The sequence below is a fragment of the Rattus norvegicus genome, chromosome 13, assembly GCF_036323735.1.
Source record: "Rattus norvegicus strain BN/NHsdMcwi chromosome 13, GRCr8, whole genome shotgun sequence".
Classification (NCBI taxonomy): Eukaryota; Metazoa; Chordata; class Mammalia; order Rodentia; family Muridae; genus Rattus; species Rattus norvegicus.
The window spans coordinates 94600800-94621593 of record NC_086031.1 but is presented as its reverse complement, the minus strand read 5'-3'; the positions used below and the strand labels follow the sequence as shown (position 1 = coordinate 94621593).

The 20794-nt window shown below is 49.9% G+C and overlaps 1 protein-coding gene across 2 annotated transcripts in view; it reads right to left on the bottom strand.

Moving 5' to 3' along the window:
• Itpkb (inositol-trisphosphate 3-kinase B) overlaps positions 1-20522 on the bottom strand; it is a 95109-nt gene extending 74587 nt beyond the window's left edge. Inside the window, exons 1-2 of one of the 2 annotated variants that reach the window (XM_039091025.2) lie at positions 20150-20522; positions 16717-18811 (exon numbers count right to left, since the gene is read on the bottom strand). In XM_039091025.2, the coding sequence (XP_038946953.1) occupies positions 16717-18612 (1896 nt within the window). In that variant the 5' untranslated portion in view covers positions 18613-18811; positions 20150-20522. The remainder of the gene's footprint in view (positions 1-16716; positions 18812-20149) is intronic. The other variant, NM_019312.2, reaches the window with a different exon arrangement.
• Between the last annotated feature and the right edge of the window lie 272 nt (positions 20523-20794).

Genomic DNA, 20794 nt, shown 5'->3' with positions numbered 1-20794 from the left:
CCCTTGTGGAGAGAGTGTAGAATGAGATGGCCGTTCTGGAAGGCAGTCTGGCAGTTTCTTATAATTAAATAAGTAAGCCAAAAAGAGGAAAAAAGGAAAAAAAAACTTTTTGAAAGAAAGCAAACCTAAGTAAATAACACACCTCCCATGCACGCAGTCCAGCAATTTGCACTTGAGGGCGGTTACTATGGAGAAATGAGTTCATAGAGAGGAGCATGCAGACAAACGTTCGCAGCAGTTTTGTTTGAAATAGCCCAACCCTGGGCCACACACAGGTGTCCTCCTCCTAAAACCTCACAGGAAGAAAGGTAGAGCCTGAGTGACTTCAAACTCAGGAATCCCTGAGAGGCTGCCACCACCCCACCCAGGTTGTACCCACAGTCCCAAATGGCTTTCCTAATGCTCACGTGGGCAACTGCTAGGCCCCTTTGTCTTTAAGAAGAGTCACAGTGTCCCTGGCATTCACAGCTCAGTGCTAACATCTCCTCTTGCTAGTACGGAACCCTAAGGCCTCTATCTAAGGCCCCCACCTAAGTGAGAATAACATCCTTATTTAGGTGACATCCCAGGCGAGTCACCTGCCTTCAGTTCCAATTGGATTGCTAATGCGTTACCAATCCCCTGCAGTGTTCCCTCCAACTCATACAAATGGGCTCAGGGGTTAAAAGCACCACTACTCTTCCAGGGGTCCTGGGTTCAATCCAGGGCAGCTCATCCACTGAGTCCGAAACAAAGACACATTCATTTGGAAGGAAAAGTCCTCTGTGGGTTCCTCCTCCAGGAACAGAAAGCTGACCTCGAGCCAGACTGAAATGCTGCTGGGAGCAGTCATGAACACACGCTGTTCTTCCCTTACATATAGTATTACCCAAGCAACAATCGCTCACTCCATCTCCCTGTGCTCCAGCCGTCTCTCCCTGTATGCAACGCACTTAACACTAGGTCTTCCCAAAGCAACCCACGGCCACCTCCCTGAGTAACTCAGGGCTCTCTTGCACAGAGCCCTGCTGCCTTCCTCCGATTTCCAGGCGACGGAGAGGACACAGCAAGTGTGTTCAAACCCTAGCTATGAGCTAGGAACCCACAGTGGCATCTGTCTAACCCTCCTTGCCCAAAAGGAGGACGGTAAGACATGCCTTGCAAAAACCAAGCAAAGGAAGTTATACAATGTGCTGACACACAAAAACTACTCTCAAACCACAGTTGCTACCACCTGTCTTTACTGTCAGCGTACACACTAAGGCTCTTCTGCACCTTAGTGGCTCATGACATGGTTATTCCACACTAACGCTGTAGGGAAATTATGATGCCCAGTGGGTTCCACTAGAAATGCAAGTCCAAGTTGCCTCCACCCCATCTTTATGTGTCACTGGCGTGTGTATGCATGTATGCTCACATGTGCACAATCACATATGCATGTGCAGGTCAGAGGACAACCTTGGGTATCGTTCCCAGGTGCCACATACCTTGCTCTTTGAGACAGACTTGTCACTTGGTTTGGTGCCCACCGATGTGCTAGAGTGGCTGGCCACCAATCCCCAAGAGATCTACCCTGGGGATTTACCCTTCTCAGCACTGGGATTCCCAGCAGGTGTCATCGTGCCTGGCTTCCTGAGTCATAGCTGGGGGTCAAACTCCTGTACTTAAGGCAAATACCTCAGCACTCCCGTCATCTCCCCAACCCATCACCAGCTTTTTAAATCTGTATTCGGGGCTCACATTCCAAGGTCACACTGAACTGTTTCTAACGTTCCTAAAATATTTCCAAAAATCAATGTCACATGTTCCCAAATTACAGTCAAAAGAGTGGTCTCCAGCAACCCACCACGTGGACCATTCAGGGCACTGTCCCCTCAAGCTAACCTGTGAGTCCTTAGGGTTCACCATCATCACCTAAACTTCTGGAAGTCCCTCCTGTCATCCCAAAGCACTTTGGTATCTAAGGTCAACCGTAACAGACCAGGAGATGTAGATCAGGCTCGAACAACAGTGAGGATGTTTTTCCCTTGAGGCTGCAGATGCAGGACTCCCAACATACTAGGCAAGCACTTGGCTATTGAGCCACACTCCAGCTCCAGTCTTACAGGAGCTGGTGTAGCTAAAACCGGCAAACTGCGGGAGGCAGGAGAGGGCTTTCTGGAGAGATCTGTTAATGAAGTGTGCAATAACACCACAAGGTAAACAGTATCCCAAATGCTGCTCCAGAAGGCTTTCACTTGAAATTAAAACTAATCACCTTCCTGTAATGCTAACAAGCTCTTTTATGGTCTCCTTCCTCCAGGACATGAGGCCCCTCCTTCCTGTCCATGACAGAAGGAGCTTGGAGAGTGCAGGGATGTGCACAGCACACAAGCTAGACCCGAGACACACAGCATCCCAACAATGAGTTCAGAACAGATGGGGGCCCTGTAGACCTTTACAAAGTTCTCCTGACCTCCTAAGGGTTAGCGTCACAGGTGTCTGTCTCACATCTCCACCATCTCAGACCATGGCTGATGGCAAAGAGAAGCCCCAGAACCCAGGGAGTCCTGGAAGAAGCAGACAGAGAAGTGCAAAGTGGGCTATGCAGACCACAGCTTCCCGGTCCCAAGTCTGAGTGAAATGTTTGTATGTGGAGAGTCAGCCAGTCTTTAGGTAAAGAAAGCACCTGAAACTCGGAAGGACCTATTTTAACAAACACATGACAAAGCCAGTTGTCTGCACACGACATATACAGATGCATGCACACGCACACACACACACACACACACACACACACACACACACACACACACACACACCACTCTACAGGACACCTACACCTCAGTCATTTGTGCTCACAAACTATGAAGACTCTGAAAGACCTGAAGAATGCAGAAGATTGAGGGGAGAGGAAGGAAGGAAGGGGTGGGCATCCCACACCCCCAAACTCTGGGCTTTCTGTGCCAGTGCAACGTCAGCCACTTTCCATCTCCAAGACAGAATAAATAGGTTAGTCCCCAGGGCCAGTAACCAGATACCCTGTGCCAGCAGCCGAATACAGAGGGCTGTTTGTGACCCATCACATTCTGAATCCCAGAAACAAAAGGAGGCCTCTCCTACAAGTCAGGAACCTCTTTGACTATGTAAAGTCTAATCTCTATCTCGTCCTGCACCTGAGATGATGGATGGGCTGTGATGCTGGACACACTTGGTGATGGCGAGTTGGGACCCCCTCTGAAGCATAGCTCAGGGATGGAGTGACAAAGGAATCCCTCTATCCAGGGCTCATTCTGCATTGTCTTGAGTCCCGTCTTCTCTCTTCACATCCTAGGATAAGGCCAACCTCCTCCTGGTAGAGGTGCGGACACAGAGTCAGACCCTCAAAGTCTCAGCAAAGCAAGAGCGAGAGTGCACTTGGATCTGGCCGGCTCAAGCTCTGTGTTCTCTGAAAGACTGCTTTCCTCTGTGCCACAGAGCCTGCCTGACTGCATGGGCCCTTTATAAATATCAGCCTCAGAGCACCTGAACCTCTTTATATCTTCGAGGAGAGAAGTGCCCAAGTTAGAAATAATCCCTGGGCAATCCCGCTTCACTTTCAAAGGGGATTGGATGATGGCGGTTGCCAGCCCAGTATGAGGCTGAGGGCTGGTGCTTTTGCTGCTACTGAGACACAGGGTCACCATGTACTGAGCATTTTGTGTCTGCTCAAAATGGTCTGCTAGGCACTTCAAACGTACCCTCCCATAAGACTCAGGAACCTTACTTGGGAACTGTTCATTCCATTTAAGGATGAAGGAACTGAGGTATTGAACAGTTAAGACGTTTCTCGGAGGACACATGGTAAGTAAGTGAAAGAGTTTAGTTAGCCTCAACCCAGAGAATGGCCTGTTACTTTCTACCTGGTCAGCCCCAACTACCTCCCTCGGGTTTCTTCATAGATTGAGGCTTTGTGATATTAGTTGAGCAGAAGTCCCTGCTCTCCTTCCAGGTTGTGTCCCTCTGATAAACTGACAGAAGGTATGGAGAGCCCCAACTCCACTTTAGCCTCCCAGATATAAGAGAATAACCCAAACTCCACATCTTCCATCAGCTGAGGTACCATTTTGTGTGGAGTTACACACACCCAGCCAGTCCTAGGGAAGGTGGCCTGAATGAAGAAGGCCTCACAGAACCTTTGAATCCTGGACACACTCTACTTGAGACTTCCAACAGAGACAACAAATTCATGAACCCTTTATCCCATGCTCCGTACCCAACGGTGGCCATCAAATTTCTAACCAAACTTACTGAGTTTCACATGCCCACACTGATTCATTATTCATTAACTTATACTTAATGAATGTGCTTGGCCAATGGCAGTACAAGTTGCTCTTGAGTGCTGCAAATCACGAGCATGTCTGCTGGCATCACTGTGTATCGAAGACTGGATCCTCAAGGACAGAGGCAGGATCGATCACACCAGTCTCCTCAGGACAGGTACCAGCCAGCGGAATGCCGTATCAATGCCAACTATCTGGGCAGCCACCGGGGAGAAGCCCCAGATCCATGAAAGGAAATGCGGAAATTGCCAGACACAACCCAGGACAACTATACAGAAGAGGTGCCCAGCATAGCACCTGAACACTCAAGCCAACCTTTAATCCCAGCACTCAGGAGGCAGAGGCAGGCAGATCTCTGAGTCTGAGGCCAACCTGGTCTACAGAGCAAGTTCCAGGACAGCCAGGGCTACAAAGAGAAACCCTGTGCCAAAAAGCAAAAAGAAAACTCAAGCCTGAATTTCTCTGTTTCCAGACCATAGCTGAGTCAACCAGGACAAGACTGAAATGTGGGTCCTAAGGAGACTACAGTTCCACCTCATCCATTCAGCCCGGTCCTGGGAATGCTAGAGCCCTGCTTTGTGATGTCTCCCTTCTTACAGCTTTCCACTGTGTCCCTAATGTTCATGTCCTACCGATGAGCAAATCCTAGCCTGAGGTGGCAGTGTACCTGGGGAATGGGTGCTCAGGCAGAAGGAGACTATAGTCCCGCTGAAGAGGAAACGGGCTGCCTATTCATTCCATATTCCTTGCTCCTTACTGTGCCCATGTCCGAACCAGCCCTGCTGTGGACAGAGTGAATGTCTCTGACGCAGCCTTGAAAGTTCTCACTACGTAACACCCAGTAAGAACGCTCACACTAGCTCAGTCCTTGCCCTGGTCCATTCCTCTTTTGGGACTGCTATAAAAGTAGTGTCACACTAATCAAAATTAAAACTAATTTAGGAAGGAAAGAATATATACTTTCTCTGAGGCCAGGAACCGCTAGTGTTTCCAGTTTACCAAACCAGTCCTAGGGCTTATTCAGCTCTCAGAGGACCACTGACAAGGGGCTTCCAAATTGCTTGGAATTAACAAGACAGCACTAGGAAGCGGTTCCTGCTATGGTGACTGAGATGATAAATGAGGAGGAGAGGAAGGAGAGAGGAAGAAGAGGAAGAAGATGAGATAAAGAGGCCGATGAAGAGGAGGAAGAGGAGGAAGAGGAGGAAGAGAAGAGGAGAAAGAGGAAGAGGAAAAAGATGAAAAGGAGGAGAGAGAGGAGGAAGAAAAGGAAGAAGAGAAGGAGGAGGAAGAGGAGGAAGAGAAAGAGGAAGGGGAGAGGAGGAGGAAGAGGAGAAAGAGGAGTAAGAGGAGGAGAAGAAGGAGGAGCAGGAGTAAGAGGAGGAGGAGTAAGAGGAGGAAGAGAAAGAGGGAGGGGGAGAGGAGGAGGAAGAGGAGTAAGAGAAGAAGAAGAAGGAGAAGGAGTAGTAGTAAGAGGAGGAGGAGGAATAAGAGGAGGAGAAGGAAGAGGAGGAGGAGGGAGAGGAGGAAAAGAAGCCAGGATGCTGTGATTCATACCTGTAATCCCAGCATTTAGGAGGTGGAGGAAAGAGGACTAGCCTGGACTACGAGACACCATCTCAAAAACAGACAAGCAAGCAAACAAAAGCAAGAAGGGGAGAATGGTTCCTCCACTTCGCCCAGGCACAGCTCTCTCAGGTCGCACTGTGCAACGGCCTTCCAGGCCTTTGTAAGAGTTTCTCAACCCTAACAGTGCCCTCTCGGTCCTTCCAGCTTGAACACACAACCGCCAGTGTGTTTTCCCTCCCCTCAGCTCCGTGAACTGTGTCTCAGGATGATCTGACCCTGACAAAATCTCCTGGTCATTTCCTAAGCCACTGGCAGGCAGTTGGATTTTCCATTTGGCATTGTTAGGAGATTAAACTGTAAGTCGCTGTAGCCCACAGGCCTCTCTCCAGCTTCCTGCTACCAGATTCAGGTGAGATAAGGGTTACAGAAGTAATACTCCCATGTTCCTGTCCCCGGGGCCAGCACCCTGTCCCCGGGGCCAGCACCCTGTCCCCACAGTTGGGGAGGCCTATGTTACTAAATCCGCCACTTAGATGGCTAGCTCAGGAGATGCGAGTGCCCACGTGTGCATCAGCAGGGGATTAGACAAACACCAGCTCCCACAGAACTGGGGGGGAAACACTTAGAGGAGAGGCTGCCCAATTATACATTTCACAACCCCGTCATCAATCGCCATAGCAAGGAGGAAAACAAATTCAACTGAGCCTGGAAAGAATGTCAGCAGAAATTGAAAAAACACTTGCTGGGAGCTGTCTGGGGGGTGCAGTGACCTCCCGTGTGATTGCCCAGGTCCTACTAACCAGCTCATGGCATACCAAGGAGAGCCTGCAGATCCAGTGGGGTAGATGGCCAGGCACCAGGCAGTCGACTCACACCCCTCCAGACCCACACGTCTACCCCCCACCCCCAGCACTGAAACAGGCTGAGCATTCCACATTGGGGCACAAAAATGTTAAGCACTAGCCATACACAATGCAGTGCGGTGTCTTGGGAAGCAGTATAATCATTTATTTGTTCTGATTAAATGGGCTGGAGGAAGAGAGGGCAGGATGTGGAGAACCCTTTAAGACAGTTAATGAGAGGAAACTGCACGCCAAGCTGAAAGCCAGGGGCAAAAGCACCTCATACATGCTCTCCCACGGTGCCTTAGGACCCACTCTGTTAAAGTAAGGAAGAGGGGTAACCTTCTGGAAGAGCAGCAGCCCTGCGCACTGCATCAGCACGTATCATCTCTGGGTAAGGCCGGCCCTGATCTTGGTCAGAGGTCAGCGGAAATAATCAATCTCCGCGTCTGTGCTTGTCTGTATCATTTCATTTTCCCTTTCTATCTGAATCTCACCACAAGAGCGAAAAGAAAGATAAACAGGCTAACAGCAAGCTTCGCAGACTTCCAGGAGGGTGATGACACCTAACCTCTACCACCCAGCCTGCCTGAACCAGTTCCTGCTCATTCAGAGGTGGGGAAATAAAAACATACCCTCCTCCCACCCGGGATGAACTCATACGCTAGAATGAATAGTAACAGGGGCTCGCCAGCGATGGCCATACATAATGCCTGATAGCTCAAGCCTATAATCACGGGTACTAGAGAGACTGAAATAAGAGGACCTCAAACTCAAGGCCTGCCTGGACTACAAAATGAACCCAAAGCCAACCTGGGCAATTTGGTGAGACTTTGCCTCAAAATTAAAAAAAAAAAAGCCTGCAGACCCAACCCTGAGGTTGACTGCTTGCCCAATATGCTGTAGTTCTAAATTCCCATCCTGGCAGATTGATTCTGCTGCTAATCTGCCACAGAGCTCCACCTTATTGGTTATTTTAAAACCCCCTTTTCTTATGTTCATTTTGTTTATGCACATGTGTCACGGCACACATGTGGGGGGGGAGAGCGGGTGGGGGGAGCTTCATGACTACATGAAAATCCGTGTTCTCTCTTACACGTTTCCATGGGTCCCGGGCATTAAGTGCAGGCATCTGCTGGGCCGTCTCTCTAGCCTCCTCCCTCCCTCTCCCTCTCCCTCTCCCTCTCCCTCTCCCTCTCCCTCTCCCTCTCCCTCTCCCTCTCCCTCTCCCTCTCCCTCTCCCTCTCCCTCTCCCTCTCCCTCTCCCTCTCCCTCTCCGTCTCCCTCTCCCTCTCCCTCTCCCTCTCTGTAGTGCTGGGAATGGAACCCAGGACTTTCAGCATGTTGGTCAAAGCTTGACAGCTGGTCTGAAACGAGAGAAGTCAAAATTTCAAGAAAAAAAAAATTAAGTTGTGCTGGCTAGTGTCTTGAACCTTTTGTTAAGTGGGCTTCTGTCACATGATATTAAATTAATATAGCTATGATTTCTAACCACGAATGCTTAGAATTATTGAGAAACATGTCCGAGGGCTGCTGACTAAGGAAATGAGTATCCTGAGCCAGACCTTGTTGCACAAACCCTGGAGTTCCTGCCTTTACGGAGAAGCTATCAGAGGACTCCCCTGAAGCATCCACAGATGTGTGGAGCTGACTTTGTTCCCCGACAACCCCATAGAGCAGGCTCTTCTGTGGACCAAGGTCTACAGCCCTTCTCTTTTAAACCCAAACCCTCAAAGAAATTCTCAACCCTGCATGTGGATATCAGGACTGAGGTGGAAGCTAAAACCAGCCTTATTCTAAGTAGCCATGAGACCACACTGAGGGCCACCAAGTACACAGCCGCTGGGGAATTCGGCGTTTGGAGAAAACATTTGATTCTAGCCTTTCAGCTGGAGGCAAATCGTTCTGTAGGTCTGTGTCGGGCTGAAAGTGGACGCGGAGGTCTTGGAGATGCTAAGGAGATTTTCTTCCAGAGAACCCAGTTCTCCCCTGCATCCACAGCACTCACGATCTTCCAATAATGCTGTCTCTTTTTTTCCTGGGCACACTATCAACACTGTGGGATGGAACTCTCGCCACTCCATAAGGCCAACCTGATTCTCACGAGCTGTCCAGGGGTTTACAGACCATGTGTGGACCAGGCATCCTAAACTCAAGTCTAGCTTGCTTATCTCTGAAGCACCAGGATTCAGGAGATCGGCGATGAACTTGCTTTCATTGTGAGATTTTTCCCTTCCTGCATTTTCAAGACAGGTCAACACTTCTCCTATGGATAGATATTAGGTTCCCTTTTCCTCCCTCCCTCCCTCATTTAACCAACAGCTCATTTTTCATGTTGTTTTATTATTGTTGTTATGCCTGCATGCATGATGTATACAAATGCGCATGTGTGACACAACATGTATGTGGAAGCCAGATGACAACTGTGTATGGTTCTCCTTCTGCCTTTAGGAAGGTTCCAGTGGTTGAACTCAGGTCATCAAGTTTGCAAAGCAAGTGCCTGACCCACTAAGCCAGCTTTCTGAAGCACAGTTAAATCTTTAAAAGTGAGTAAGGAACCTACCTACTTAAGAAGCTACATGAAACCGGCTCCACTCAAGACCCATCCCAGGGGCAAGCACCAATCCCTGACACTATTAAGTATACTCTGTTGTACTTGCAGACAGGAGCATGTTGTCCTCTGAGAGGCCACCAGCAGCTGACTTAGAGAGATACAGGTACCCACAGCCAAACAGTGGATGGAGCTTGGGGCCTCTTATGGAAGAACAGGAGGAAGGATTATGGTCTCCAAAGGTGACAGGACTCCACAGGAAGACCAGCAGCATCGGCTAACCTTGGGGCTCTCAGAGTCTAAACTACCAACCAAAGTACATACACGGGCCTCCTTGCACATATGTAGCAGATGCACAGTTCAGTCTTCATGTGGGTCCTGAACAACTGGAGAGGGCGCTATCCCAGAAGTTGTTGCCCATACGTGGGATATGTACCGAGCCTCGTAGAGACTTGAATTGCCAGGGTTCGGGGCGGGGGAATACTGAGGGGAGGCCTCATCTGCTCAGAGGAGAAGGGGAGGGGGAGATGGGGGAAAGGGTTGTGGGAGGGGTTGACCAGGAGGAGGGCAGTGAGTGAATGGGATGTAAAGTGAATAAGTAAAAAGATAAAATTAATTTAAAAAACATTTTAAAAAGAAGCTCGTTTGTGGATGTGAACATGGGTCCTGTGACAACATTGAACATGAACTAGGCCACGGTTCTTCTTCTATAAGATGTGGCCATGAAGCAAAAGAACTCTATAGCTTCCCTTGTTGCAGTAAAATTAAAATAATGCTGTCTTTTACCCTGCACTAGATCTGGCACCGTAGTGCCCCAAGGCATCTACTTGATATTTTCATCTCAGTCAGCAAAGCCTCTCACCCACTTTGCTCCATCCCATATCTTCAGAGTTGCTGCCGATGGCTACTCTCTGAGCCTGGCAACAATCTCTCTATCCATCCAGTTCCTAAGGCAGGTTGCCACCATGCCAGACATACACATCCCAATTCCACGGCAGCCCAGTGTCTCCAACCACCAACACTCTCTTGAATTCAATTAAATCGCCACATGAAAGAACACACAACATAATAACCTCTGATACAATTGATAATATACAATTGCCCACCTAGACATACAAAGCCCTGTACACATCCATCCCTTAAGAATATTCATAACAACCTGTAAATGTGCAGAGAGGAATCTAACATCTGCCTCCATGTTCTCTAAGCTGCTGCCTCCTCTCTCTCCAGTCTCCACCTCCTCTCTAAAACTTTTCTCCCACCCATCCTTCCTTCTCGTCCAATGACAGGCCTCGTTCTATCTTGTACCTGCCTTCACCCAAATAATGACATCATCCTACATTCCCCGACTATATACTCTTCGGGGTATGTAGACAACGTTTACTATGGAACCAGGGGAAGACATTTTGCTAGTTTCAATATAAAAATATAAAATGAGATCACATATGCTTATGTGTCTTGTCTTCCAGCAAAGGAGACTTAAGCTGTCTTTATACTAAGAGTTCGCCTGAAAAATGGGTTAGAGCTACTGTGCCACAGGATTGGGGGAAGGCTCTGTGAGAAGATGACAAGATCAATCAGAGGATCTCAGCTTGAGGCCTGAGACAGAACTACACCAGTAAGGGCTGACAGCAGAGACTTAAGAGCATGTGGCCATACAGCACTCTCAAGGTCCTGCAAAAATCCTAAAGGGGCAGGTGGCACTCTAGCAAACTTTTAAACCAAAGAGTTTACAGTTGGTAGGGAGCAATGCCTCCCTCTGATCTCTGATTCATAAGAAAATAAAGGAGTCATACTACACACACACACACACACACACACTCACACACACACTACACACACTACACACACACATACTACACACACTCACACTCACACATACTACACACACACACACTACACACACACTCACACACACATACTACACTCACACACACATACTACACACACACTACACACACTCACACACACACTCACACACACATACTACACACTACACACACTCATACACACGCTCACACATACATACACTCACACACATACTACACACACTCACACACACTCACACACATACTACACACACACACTCACACGCACTCACACACACGCACTCACACACACTCACACACACACACACACACACTCACACATACAATCACAACGCCCATGTTTGTCATGGAGCCTAGAGCACAATGTACCTTCAATGCCAAGCTGTCTGCTCCTATAACCAAACCCATAGACTCCTCCACACTGATAATGTGACCACAGTGCGATTTATTTATTTGCTTATTTTTGAGATAGGAGCTAACCATACAGTCCAGGCTGGCTTTCCCACTGGAACTCCTTTAGGGTCAGGCTGGGTGGAGGTGGGCAGACATTACAGGCACACACCCTTACACCTGGTGTCACAAAGTGATTTAAAAGTATTCCTGAGTTAATTCTGAATCACCTGTTGATTATCCAAAATCTACAGAGGTTTTTCCACAAGATAAAATTCTCTCCATTAAATTATTTTTTTTTTAAAAAAAAGAAGATGAAGAAAAGAAATCTACCTTTAGATGACTAAGTTGGTACCAGGCAAAATAAAACAAGTCTAAGCAATGTTATCAATACCCCCTGGGGATTTAAATAAACCATATAAAAGGAATCTAATCTATAACTACATTCAGCAAGCATGTACCAGCAAAGTCACAAAGGTGACTTGGTAGCAATTCAGCTCTTGCAGACAGAGCTCTGAGGATGAGTTATGCCATACTTGAAATCCATTTCCCTGCCATCGAAAGCTGAAAGACCTGCTATTTTCTTATTAGAACCCAAAGGCAAGGTATGTCTCAAAATGCATTTTTGCAGAGTGTAAAACGTTCTCGCCATAAGTGATGTAGAGATGCCTTTCTTCCTCCTTATCCATTTAATGAACGAAAACTTTCACCTCCAATAAGACTTTGAAGGGACACTTTTGGCTCTGTGTCACAAAGCCTGTTTCCGAACTTACACATCTGGGGTGGGGGCTGGGTTCTTTTTCTTTGTTGCCGGAACTCACCCTTTCTGGTTAAGGTTCTGGCAGCCTATCAGCACAGTCCCTAAGATCGGAGTGACTCCAATGAAAACCTCAGCTGTGGTGCTGATGCTTTGTTCCCATGGTGCTTTTGGCTGTTTGGTTCGTCGACTGGCTTATTTGTTTGTTTCGTTTTTTTCCTTTGCAATGTGAAGTTACAAAGAGCCAATCTTCTGGTAAAGGGAGGAAGAGAGACAGGACCATCAGTCAACTGGCGTCAATAAAGGCACACATTTAAAGGTGCCTGGTTTGGACCTTCATGCCAAGGTCCATGCCAAAGGATCCTTGTCACACCATCAAACATGCTGACACATACTTCATACCCACCAAGTATGGAGCTGTGAGTATCTAGACTTAAGTATTTGCAGAAAGTTGGGGTGAGATGGACCCCCTTGAGTCATCTCCAATTATGCACAGCGGAGAAAGAGAAAATGGGTGCCAAAGAGCCAGGGCCCTTCTGTGTGTGCCTCAGGTCCTGTTGCTTTTGAATCTTGGGTTTTTGTTGTTGCTCTCAGATTAATCCCCAGAATCTCCGATAAATGACTCCAGGGCCTCTAGATGGAGAATCCCCTGTGTTTAAGAGAGACAGCTGGGGGTTGGGGATTTAGCTCAGTGGTAGAGCATTTGCCTAGCAAACGCAAGGCCCTGGGTTCGGTCCCCAGCTCCGAAAAAAAGAAAAAAAAAAAGAGAGAGACAGCTGGGCCTCCCATCTCTGGTAAACGGAAAGTGCCATCTGAACCCCACAGTCTGAGCCTTTAACACCCTGATCTAAAGTTTCCAGAGGCTGGACCGATGCCTCTGCAGCTAGGAGCACTTGGTGTTCCTGCAGACCCAGAGTTCCTCTCTCAATACCCAAATCAGGCAATTCACAGCCGTTCCAGGATCCCACGCATGCCCTGACCTCTAGAAACACTTCTACACACTTGTGTTTACACACACATACACATGTAAAACAATTACCTTCCTTTCAAGTTTCCACTTAAAAGTGCTCACTACTAATCATACATAAAATTGCCACACACACACACACACACACACACACACACACCCCTAACCATTTCAAACAGGTTAAATTTTGCTATATTCACAAATTCATTTTTCACTAAAAAGAAGCAAAACTGCTCAATAACTACCAACCCCCACCAATAAAGACCAAAGAAATGAAATTACAGTGGCCCTAAAAAGTAGTAAACACCAGGAGACAGAGGCTCTCTGGTAGTCTACTTCCTTATGTAGTCTACAGGTACTAGACCACTGTTTTGGGTTTTTAATATACTTTTTATACATATGATTTATGAATTTTTGCATGCATACATGCATGCATGTGCTTGTCTACACACACACACACACACACACACACACACACACACACATATATGAGAGGTAGGAGGGTAGGTGTGCCTGCCACAGACGACTTGCTAGAACCAATTCTCTCCTTCTGCCATATAGGTTCTGAGTATCAAACTCAGATCATCAGCCTGGTAAGAAGCACCTTTACCTGCTGAGCCATCTTCCTAGCACCTTGTTTCATTTTTGTACATTTTTGTACACACACAGTATTGCTAGTAGAACGTTGGAACAAATCAATCCAATCTATTTATAAGGTCAAAGGCTTCTGCGTTATAATGTCATACTCTTTACCAGGAATCTCACTGCCCCAGGCTCTTGAATAGAATGATGTAAGAGGATAAGAAATAAACGCTTTCTGCTATGGGGAAGAAGAAAGGGGGGCCTCATCTTTGCTCAGTGCCGTTTGGTTCTGTTCAGAGCTCAGGCAACAGGAAGTGTGAATGGACCAGAATTTAAGCTGTTGCCGACAGATGCATGATGGTTCCTTCCAAGCAAATCCCAAGTATCTGATCCTTAAGACGTAGATGTGCTGTCACACCCCGCCTGTACACTCAAATCATGCATGAGGCAGTGTGCAGCACAGGGCATGTGAGAAGGCGGGGCAGCGGTAAAAGTCCTTCGGGTCTAGTTTGGCTCAGGGGGCCAGGGTTGGTTTTGTGAATGTGCCACTTGCAGCCTACATGTTTGCGCGAATAGGTGTGAGTTGGGGGCAGCGGGTAAGCGTGAGCATGTGTAGGCGCGTGTGTTAGTGTGCGAGCAATGCGAAGGTGAGGGCGAGCATAAGTGAGCATGTGCGAGGGAACGAGGGCAAGTGTGAACGGGCCCAGACGTAGTGCAGTAGTGCCGTACACGCAGAAGCGAGTGTCCAAGGAGAGCTCAGAAGGGTCTAGAGGAAGCACAGGCAGGGCCACTTTAGACTTCATCTACCAAACATCCAAAGGACAGCCTACAGGCCTCCCTGGCCCATCAAGATGTCTGCCTTCTGCAGACAAAGGGACGTGTGATTTTTTGAGCCAATGAGCAGATGGTTTGTCATTCCAGATAAGCACCATCATCACAATTAGCCTAAGAAGAGACCTCTGCTCATAGTGCACGCTCTCAACCAAAGCACAAAAGTCCCTAGGATTCCATAATTTCCAGTTGATTACCCATATTTATCTGACGCCAATGCGCATGCGCACATGAGCACACACATTATTCTCCCTCCTTCCCTCTCTCTCCCCTTCTCCCCCCCATCCCCTCTGCGTCACGTGCTTCAGAGAGCAAAGCGGGCAGGTGATGTCTTTCTCCCTAACTCCACTTTGTGGGTGTCTAAAAGAACCTGTTCAAAGGCGGGTTGTAGCGTAGAACAGTGTCTTACCTCTGAGCCTCTCTTACCAGTCCCTTCCTTGTTACCTATCTGGTTTTAATCCTATGAACGAAGAAAACACAGTTTACCTGTTACCTGTTACTCTTTATCTTCCCTTTGACTCACTCCCAAACAGACTCTGTTTTCAAACATGCACGTATGGACCGTTTTGGCAAGCAGTGGGTGAGGACTGCTCAGCCACCACAGAAAGGGCAAGAGGAGACTGCATAACAACTCAGAGCTATTTGGGTGTGCCAACCTTGCTTTGGGGTTCTAAAACAAACGGGGAGAAGACCCTTTCTTACTTACTAGTAACTGCTGAGCAGAGGGCAGAGAAATTAAGCCTCACTTTCAAAGAGACACATTTCCCATCTGCCCTGTGACCACCGTCTCCTGCAGGCAGGTTGATTGCCTGCCCTTTCTCTAAAGGTGATGTCCTGGTGCCTGGCAGCAGGTGCAAGATGCCTGGATCCCTGTCCTGACCCCCACATGACAGGCTGATTAGGACTCCTGTTTGCAGACATAATTGTCTCTCTAGATTACCAGTAGAAAACAGAGTTTTAGAGAAAGAACTTGCTGACCCTTCAGAACTAGACTGTGGTTTCTGAAGTGGAAGCTGGAAAGGATCGTGCTTCAGAGTCCAAAATTTCTTAGTAAAATGTGTTGAGGGGAACTGTAGCACACCCAGTCAGAATGGAGAAAGTTATTGGGGTTCAAATGGGTGGAATCCCCCATTCAAGATGAAACCAGAAGGCTACCCACTAAAATACCATGCAGCTTCCCCCACAAGGAAGCCCTACAACCTCTTGCATGCCAGGTAAGGAAATTCGCCATCCTCCATAGAGGGGCAAGAGAAAAGCCATCCCTTTTTAGAAGAGCTAGCTTCAACAATTACCTTCTAAAAGAAATGGATCTCAGCCCAAAAATGAGATTAACCACAAAGTAGGAATGAACATTTGTCACCGCCTCAAACAGATCAAGAGTTAGTGTAGTGAACTCAAGAACACTTGTCAAATGTATCAGAAATGGACTGGACCCAACGTATACTCCTAAGGAGACACGGTGTGCCTAACTCAGACAACTCAACTGAAATAAAGCATTCTGCTACAAAAGAAAGTATCTACTTGGCTCAAAAGATACTTTTCCGTTTATCTCTTACGTCATACTGCATATTACTTACGTTGACTGACACTGATACTGCCAACTCTGCCTAAGTTACGTGTTAAGCTCAATAGTTGCCCAAACCATAGATCAACCACACAACCGCATCTTCAGAGGTCAGGGGCCTGTCACAGAACAGGATCGCTCACTTTTCTGCCTAGAAGTAGAGGCTGGGTTAAGCCAATAGATATCCTTGTCAGCCTGAATAAACCATGAAACTAAGTGTTTCACTCCATCAAGCAAAGGCAACATGGGGTATCTCTGGTCACCATCTTTGGAAATTAGGAAGGTTTATTATGGTCGACATGCATGAATCTTACGTTCCTGTTTTTAAGGATATATACAGTAAGAACAACTCAAGCTCACTGCCCCGTCTACAGAGTGCTTGGTAGACTGTGCCCACAACAAACTCGCCTGTAGAGAAAGATTAGTTGTGACTTTACCAGAGTCTTGCTCAGGGTCTTTACCCCTCAGCAAGAAGTAAGAAAACCAGGGGAATACATGAAGCATCCAAGGTCTGCTGAAAGCAAGAATTCTAAAAACCGCTTGGCAACACTCACCACTCTGGGCTTCTGCTGGTCCAAGGTATGCAAAAAGGCTGAGTTGGGGTCCAGAGTGCGCTCAGGGTCACTGGAGATGTCCTCCTCCGAGTCCTCATAGGAAGAGGAGAAGCCAGTGGAGGAGGCTGAGGAGGACGACAGCTTCCTCAGAGGCAGGGGACCCCGAGGGCTTCCTTGGATCTCCTCTAACCCTCCATCCTCCTGAGCACCCATATCTGTAATGATGACTGCAGGGATGGCCGGGATGTTGCTGGGGCTGCAGGCCTTGTCCTTCTGGTCTGGGGACTTCTCTTGGCAGCTAGGATGAGCATCTCCATCTTGGCTTCTCCAAGTCCCCTTTAACTGTATCCCTGTGTCACACGTCCAGATCAGGGGAGCTTCCTCCACAGCACTGGGCCAAACTATGGAACTCTCAGGCTGCATCCCCATCCTGTCCCCAGGGAGGCACTGGGGTTCTTTCAAATTTGTTGTTACTTCCCCAGGTGGTAAGGGTTCCAGCATTCTGCCACAACTAATGCCTGTCTCCACATCCATGCTCCCTGGCTGTGCTGCCTGGCTGCCCCCAAGCAAGCCCAGTGCTGAAGACCCTTCTCTCATGCTGTCCAGGGTCTGCTGGGGTCCTCGGATTCCTGGGATCCTACTACCTCCCTTCTCAGGCCCTACGGAACCCGGGTCTCCAGGCAGTCTAGACCATCTCGGGTTCTCTGAGAGCTCTGAGCTTTGGGCATCCACAGTTCCCTCTTCTGGTCTTTTGATGACTTCAGGTGTCCAGGAGCCCTGGCCACCAACAGAATGAACTCTTTCCACCCTTCCAGGGGGTTCTCTAATGTGGGTCCGGATAGGCTCTGGGGCTGAGCCGGTCTCCCTGCCCAGAAACTGCCCCCGTCTCTCCAGGTGGGCCTCCCAGGGGCGCATGGCCCCTAGCTCACAGTCTGCCTCCATGAGAACAGAATCATGTCCAGGGTGTGGTCCAGCGGATGCGGCCGAAGCTGCCACTTTAGTGGCCAACGTTAAGCTAGTCCCAAAGTGCTCCAGTGAGGGAGCAGTCCTCTTGTCAATTTCCATGGGTGTGGGTGAGCCACAGCGGGGACTGGCCGGGGAACCTCTTTCCATTCTCACTGAAGTAGATGGACTCTGAGTCCCTAACCTGGTCGGGCTGGCTGGGCCTAAAAGAGGGGCCACTCCCTCCTTGTCCTTCGAGGGGTGTGTGCTGAGTCTGCTTCTCCTCCTGGAGTTGGCATCTGGGGTCTCTGTACATTGTTCTCCCCAGGACTTTGTTCTCCGTTCCTCACTTGGGGAACATGGAGCCAAGACCCTTTCAGGAGGCTGGCTGCTGCTTCGGAAGGGACACGGGGAGGGCGAACGAGCCCTACCCAAACGCGGGCTTCGGGGCGCTTGAATAGCAGAGGTCTGTGCCTGGATTTGCGCCTCGAACATGCCCACTTTCTGGTTCACCTGCACATTTTGCAATTCGCGCTGCAGAATCCTCAGCTTCCTCTGGGCCTCCTCCGGCCCAGGTGGGGAGAGGATGCGGGTCGCCACCACCTGCTGCGCGTCCCCTCGCAGGCGGCCAGCCCAACTGGGACTGCCCACGCCACTGCTGCTGCTGCTGTTGCTGCTGCTGCTGCCACCTCCGCTACCGCTGCTACTATTCAGCCTCCGTCGGCCGCTGCGCCAACCCCCAGCACTCCCAGGCTCCTCCAGCGACAGCGACTCTGCTGGGGGGAAGAGAAAGGAGGCGCCTCTCCCAGGGCTGAAGACGCTGCCGGGGCTCAGCGCGGCCCTCCCGGAGGGCTGAGGCGTTTCGCTGCCGCTGGGCAGGGGGCTGCCACTCTTCAGCTCGTTGGTGCTGTTCATGATCACCAGGCTATTGAGGGCATAGCAGTACACAGCCATAGTACTGGGTCCGCCCGCCGCCGCGGCTCTCGGTCCCGCTCCACCGCCGGCGCCTCCTCCTCCCGCGGCTCCCGGCTTAGTCCTGGAGGCCCGGCGGCCGCAGCTCCGCGCGCCGATGGAGCAGCATGGCCTAGGCGGCGGGCACGGGGCAAGATCTCAGGCTTGGCCCCCGCGCCAAGCTCCATAAACGATTTCGCGGCTGTGGAGACACAAGGAGAAAAGTCAGAATTCCCGAAAGCATCAAGGGAGGCTGGCGAGAGTCCACCCGCAGAGAGCAGAGGGAGCCCCGGAACCCCAATCTGCTGGGGACGAGGTGCCCCTGGATGTCTAGCCTACAGGGGTGTGATGCTCAGTGAGGAAGCATGCCAGGCCGCCTGGATGGCCCCTGCTTGTATTTTCCGGCCGTGGTCCACCTCCCCCAGCTTGTGATACGCTCCAAGAACTCTTAGAATCCCAAATTCTGAAATTAGTCTCGGTAGCCACGCGGATGGCTGAGGGAGGAGGTGCAACTCGCTGGTTCCCTCCGCAAGGCTGGCCAGGTTCCCTTGGCCAGAGCAAACACCGGCTGTCGAGGATGACAGGCAGCCCTGCTCCACCCTCTCAGGACATCAGAGACCAAGTCACAGGGAACCTGACCCGGACCTGCCTTCCCCAAACCGCTGCTGGGGCTGAGACCTGGAAGGACGCTTGTGTGCCCGCCGTTTTCTTTCTGACCCTGCTGTGTCTCTCAGCCTTTGAAAGGCCTGGGAGAGCGCGGGGGGTTGGGAGTGGGGGCAGCCCAGGCACTTTTCAGTGCTAGCCTTGATGTCTGTCTGCCTCCAAACAAGTGTGTTTTGTGAATGTGGGCACGCGTGCGCGCCAGGGACCAAACTCTGCAGTATCCAGCACCGGAATCATTCCTGGAGACTCCCCTACTGTCCCCTCACACCCTGCAGCTAGTGTGTGTGTGTGTGTGTGTGTGTGTGTGTGTGTGTGTGTGTGTGTGTGTGTGTGTGTGTGTGTTTGGGAGGGGGGGTGCATGCCCACAGCTACTCAGTCCTGCGCGCATCCTGTTAGCAAGGACCCGAGTGCCTCTGTAAGCCTCCGGGACCCACACCCCTCGGAGGAACTCTGAGCTTGCTTGCACCGCTGCAGCCTGGAGGCCTTCTAATTGTGCAGGCCTAAGAATCTGCAGCCCTCCCTAGTCGGGCATGCTAAGCCCCGGAGCAGCGCGGCCCGCCGAGGGCAGGGCCTCGCGCATCCCAGGCAGCCTCGCCTGGCGCCAGCGGAGCCGCCCGGCAAGCCGAGCCCCTGACGCCTGCAACGCGCCGGGGAGGTGGCGCGGCGCAGCGGCCCGGAAGACGGTGGGAAAGTCGAATCTCCCCTCTTCCCCCAAGGCCACCCCACGCTACCGTCCCAAATCAGCCCCTCTTCTCAGTCGTTCTAGCCCTCCCCTCTGTGCTGTGCTCGGACCCCGGAACACCCAGAGGAACCCCAGCACAGATGGGGCGGAAAGAGGGTTCAGAGACAAGGGCCAGGAAGGAGCCGCCACGCTTACCTGCAATTGCTCAGACTCCCAGGTCCTGTGCAGGCGACATGCCCCGGGGACTCCGGGCTCGTACAGACCAGGTGGCTTAAAGTTAAAAAAAAAAGCCCCCAAAGGGTTTCCGCAACAACTTTTGGAAGACGAAAATAGTGGGGTGCAACGAGGCTGAATGTACCGGCGCAGGGACTAGGCGATCCCGTAGGGGACACCGCCAGGTCGTGCGCTGCTCCGTGCTTGGTTGGAGACACTACTGCTGTCAGCGTCTGCTCCCGGCTACTTCAGTGTTTGTTCAATGTAAGATTTAAAAAAAAAAAAGTTGGGGGTTGAGGGAGGAGGCAGAAAGGCGGGGGCTCGGGGGAGGAAAGCAGGAAGGAAGTTGTGAGCCTGTCTGGGGTTGAACTCAGCGGAACAAGTTTTTCTTTTCTTCTTTTTTTTTTTTTTTTTTTTTTTCTATTGCTTGGCAAACTGAGGGAGGGAAACACTTAAAAAAAAAGTTTCCATTGTTAGCTAACAAAAAAAAAAAAGAGAGAGAGAGAGAGAGAGGCTTTAACTTCTGCGGGTTAAAGATATACGATTTATTTTCCACCCCTTTGACCAAGGTTTGCTGGTGTCTAGTTTTATGAAGCTACTTTTGAAAAGTGTTTTTTAATAAAGTTT